The sequence below is a fragment of the Babylonia areolata genome, chromosome 4 (assembly GCF_041734735.1).
Source record: "Babylonia areolata isolate BAREFJ2019XMU chromosome 4, ASM4173473v1, whole genome shotgun sequence".
Lineage (NCBI taxonomy): Eukaryota > Metazoa > Mollusca > Gastropoda > Neogastropoda > Buccinidae > Babylonia > Babylonia areolata.
In genome coordinates, this window is record NC_134879.1 from 35,975,461 (window position 1) to 35,980,460 (window position 5,000).

The window sequence follows — 5,000 nt, forward strand, 5'->3', positions numbered from 1 at the left end:
ACCAGAACATACTCGAAATGCAGCCGCGAAAGTATCGAGGTAGTCGCTGAAGACGTTGATTACTTTAGCACGACTTGCGCACTACGGGGAACTTGGAAGCGGGTTCCACGGATTGTGACCAATCACGACACAGGCGCGTGAACGACGCACACGCAGTGGGCCGCGCGTGGCCGCTAAATTTGGAAACGGTGATCTCATCGCCACTTCGTTTCTTGTGCGCAGGTCGCCGATGTAAACAGTCCATTCATCCCAGCCGAGCGAGCAAGGCGTGTGTGAGAGAGTGAGAGAAAGCAGTGAGAGAGAGCGAGTTGGGATCCAGCAGAACGCTTCTTCTTCTCACAACGTTGCTGTTTTCTTTTGGATGTAATAGTTATCGAAGAACAAGTGTTTTGTCTTGACCTTAGCTCGTGATTCTGAACGTGATTTCTGCTATCGAGTGACATTTTTTTTTTTTTTTAATTGTTGCTGAAAAAAAAAGTATAAAAAAAGATCGTGCGTCAGTGTAACAAGTGGCAGCGGGTGAGCAGGCTGGCAAAGCCCTGGTTGTGCTGAGGAAGCAAGGAGCGAGCGGTCTCCCTGCGTCACTGCACACACTCCACAGGTGGTTCTTTGCCTGCTGGAGCATGGTCTGCAAAAGACGCCTATGATCCTCCTCCCCCCTCCCCACCTTCATCCTCATCCTCATCCCCTCCTCCCTCCTCCTCATCCTCCGCCTCCTCCTCCTCCACATCCCTTTGAGCTGGCTCTCCCGGAGGTGGCGAGCAGTGCCAGAGCCATGCCGGAGTCAGGCGGGGACATCGAGGTTCTGGCTCCCCCCAGGATCCACCTGGCCTCCCGGAGACGATTCGACCTCAAGCTGGACCTGGCCTCTGCCCTGACGGGTCGGGAGCGGGGCGAGAAGAAGCCTCGCCTGGACCTGCTGACCGCCCCGGCCATCCTGTCCTCCAAGCTGACCGCCGACAGCGTGACGTGCAGCAGCTGTGTGGGTCAGGCCGCCCCTGCTGGACACGACTCTCCGCTGGACGTGCATGGGGGGGAAAGGCCTCTGTCCGCGGCGTCCTGTCTCTCCCACACCACCACCACCACCACCTGCTATGGACAGCAAACCACGTGTGTGGAACAACAACAACATCAACATCAACAACACACCACCTGCACGTTCCTGGCAGCCAGGGTTGTGACGGGAGGGGAGGAGGACAGGACGTTGGGACCCGTCGTCTCCTCGCCGGTCTCCCCCTCCTCCCCCCCGCCCCCCTCTTTAGGCGTGCCAGGGGTGCCCCCCTTCCGGGCCATCTCCTCCGGGGAGCTGGCGGCCAAGCTGCGCAAGGCCCGGCCCGTGCTGGTCATCGACTGCCGCCCCTTCCTCTGCTACAACGCGCAGCACGTGCAGGGCGCCGTCAACATCAGCTGCACGGACAGGTTCAACCGGAAGCGGCTGCAGCAGGGCAAGGTGGGGGTGTTGGAACTGCTGACGGCCACGCACGGCAAGGACGCCTTCCGCAGGAGGACGGTGAGGGACGTGGTGCTGTACGACGAGCGGGGCAGCGGGCAGCACGTGCCGCCAGACACGGACAGCGCCATGCACATCGTGCTGACCACACTGCACAGGGAGGGCCGCCAACCAGCTGTGCTGCAAGGTCAGTGCTGACCCCGACACGGGATCACGCGGGGTTGGGGGTGGGGGTAGGGGTTGGGGTGCAAGGGGTCCTCTTTTATTGGTAGTGCTAAGTTTGCTTAGTGTTGGGGTCCACCTCGGTTGTGGTGGCAAGTTTGCTCAGCGTTGAGAATGTTTCTTAGATTATGGGAATCGCCGAGAATTGTTCTCAACGCTGAGCTAACTTAGCGTGCTGCTGCAAAGACATGAATGAGTGAATGAATGCCCTTTAATTCATTTCCTGTCCTGTGTGGGGTGGAACTGTTTCGTTTTTTGGACTGAATGAGGTGTTTTCCAGTTGTGTCGCTCTCTCTCTCTGTCTCTCTCTCTCTCTCTCTCTCTCTCTCTCTCTCTCTGTCTGTCTCTCTCTCTCTGTCTCTCTCTGTGTCTCTGTCTCCCTCTCTGCCTGTCTGCCTCTCTGTGTGTGTGTCTCTGTCTCTGTCTCTGTCTCTCTCTCGCTCTCTATCTATCTATTTCTGTCTCTCTCACCCTCCAACCAGCACATTTATTTTTAATACTTGAAATTAAACTGATGTGTCATCTGTCTCGCTTGTTCTTTCCATACTTTTTCCGGCCCTCCATACTTTTCCCTTCCATCTCTCTCTCTTTATGCTGTCTCCGTCTGTCCGTCTCTGTCTCTTTTTCTCTTTTTCTCTCTCTTTAACCAGCAGAAAAGTTCCGATATATGTTACATGACTTTTCTTCGATACTCGCATGCATTAATGTGATTAAATTCAACAGACATGGTGGTATGGTGAGGTGTGGTAAATTATGTATTTTATAAACACTCGCAGGATATATTTCCCCCCCTAATTTTCTGTTGTATACACACATATTATGTATCCGTTTTTGCTGTGTATATAGTTTATGTCGTGTTTCGGAGAGATCGTTCATTCCATTTTACATCCAGCCCCTTTGCTGTTTTTCGCTGTCAGATGTTTTCAATAACAGCACAAACCCACACAAAAATTCCGCTCATTGTTGTCTTGACGCGAGAACGGAATCTTCTCTTTCGTACTAGTAGTCACAGAGAAAAGGAAAGAGAGAGAGGGAGCGAAATAGGTCCGTGTGTGTGGGAGTCAGTCGGCGTGGGGGCCGATAGTCAGTCCGTGTGCTGGTGCCAACTCCACTCAGCCAAACCCACCAACAGCGCTACAACAATCCTCACCAATGACTCACACAGACTTGTGGTCCTGCTTTGCTGAGCACTACTACAAGTACAACCTGTGTTTTGGGGTGTTTTTTTTTCCCGCTGAACAAAAGCACACAATAATTATGGAACTAATGGTTGCTCGGTCCTAGCCGTTAAGTAGTTGTTGCTTATGTTCTTTGGTATGCCGGTGTTAGTAGTTGGGCTTAGAAGGTGTATGGGGGGGGGGGGGGGGGGGGGGGAGTAGGGTGGTAGGGGAGGCCAGGCAAGAAGGGGTGGGGGTTGTATAAGGGGGGTGGGGGTCGGGGGGAAGGAATTAACCTGGAAGTGAAGAAAAGACAGGCATTTCACACGGACTGTTATGTTGTGATTCTGTTATCAGATGCACTAACGACGATGCCATTATCATTTGTATCGGAAACTAGAAAATGAAAGCAATATTGTTTAAACGATACTTGTAGCAACATAATAGAATCTTTAATTTTCAATAATAATAATAAATGATAATGATAATTATCATTATAATAATATTACTATTATTTAGTAAAATAATGTCTAATCTAAAAATCCAATAATGATGATGATGATGATGATGATGATAATGACTCATATCATGATAATGATAATCCGAATACTGGACACTGCATCCGTCGCCCATCACTTTGTGGTGGAGTGAAATACAACCAAACAGACCTAGGTAGCTGACAATAACATGTGAAAATAAAACGAATCCAACAAATGAGCTTTCACCCAATGAACTGAGGAAAATGCCCAAATTATAAAATATTTGTTCGTTTGATTACGTTGTTTAGATTTTTTTTTTTTTTTTTTTTTTTTTTTTTTACTCTTAAGATTTTTTTAGGTTTCAAGTTGAGGTCCATTTATTTATCTGTTAATTGATGATTGTAATATTCATTTATTTATCAATTTATCCTTCACGGTTTAATTAATTCATCAACTTAAAAATAAAGGAGATAACGTGCTCTTGTTGCCATCTCTCTCTCTCTCTCTCTCTCTCTCTCTCTCTCTCTCTCTCTCTCTCTATCTATCTATCTATCGCCCTCTCTCTCTGTTCCGCGCTCTCTCGATCAGTCATTCACTCACTCACTCGCTCATTCCAAAGAAGGTGAATACTGAATGAAAACGAATTTTTTTTTGAAAACTATAAGGAGCAAATGAAACTCCGAACTGACGAGAATGCTTTCTTGTTAAAAAAAAAATAAATAAAAATAAAAATAAATAAATAAATAGATAAATAAAAATCCGAGCGGGGAATAAACTATTTTATCATTAGTCATATTAGTCATAGTGTAAGTGCACTAAAAAAAAAAAAAAAAAAAAAAAAAAAAAAAAAAACGTCCCCCCCCCCCCCCTTCTAACATTTTTTTCCCATTAAAGAAAAGGAATAAAGAACACGAACGCTCACAGAACTCAAAAGGGTACTCCACACCGCCATTTGATTTTGTGTGGCAAGACATATATGTCGTGCAATACTTATTACACAGATAAATGCGATCCATAGTGGGTCAAGTTCCTTACACAGAGACAGAGATAGGCCACAACAGAGACAGAGACAGGCCACAACAGTGACAGGCCACAACAAATAGACCGCAACAGATACAGGCCACAACAGAGAAACTGGGCATATAATTGTTATCTCCATCCCTCGCCTTGTATGACTCAGCCAGGGGTCAGGTCTTAACAGGCCGGCATTTGAGCAACGTCATACATGGTGGACTAATAAGCATAGGAGTATGTAACATGACTAGGAGTTGGTAGCTGGGAGCTATATATATATATATATATATATATATATATATATATATATATATATATATATATATGTATATATCACATTATGGATCAGATTTATATATATATATAACAGGTATGAGAGTGAGTTCTGATGGTCGTCGTCTCTCACGGTATGGTTCATGCAGCTAGGCGTGTAGTGTGATCAAAGACCCTGTATCATAATACCTGTATACATGTACGTCTTCAGTGTAGTGTGGTCACGTTGACCTGACACACCGCTAGACTGGACCCAGTGTTTTGCTGTTGTGTTAGCATCTTCTCTTGGGGGATTCACATCAAACATTTTTTTTTCCCAGTGATAGAAATTCTGTCTCGGCTTAAAACCCTCACCTCTCCCTTCACAGCCACCCCCCTCTGTCTCTCTGTCTCTCTCTCTGTCCG

General features: G+C 47.0%; 1 protein-coding gene across 1 annotated transcript in view; it reads left to right on the forward strand.

The window, feature by feature from the left end:
* The first annotated feature begins 228 nt into the window (after positions 1-228).
* The window catches only part of LOC143281120 (dual specificity protein phosphatase 10-like), a 30,710-nt gene continuing 25,938 nt past the window's right edge, over positions 229-5,000 (forward strand). Inside the window, exon 1 of the mRNA XM_076586099.1 lies at positions 229-1,637. Within this exon, the coding sequence (XP_076442214.1) occupies positions 644-1,637 (994 nt within the window). The 5' untranslated portion in view covers positions 229-643. The remainder of the gene's footprint in view (positions 1,638-5,000) is intronic.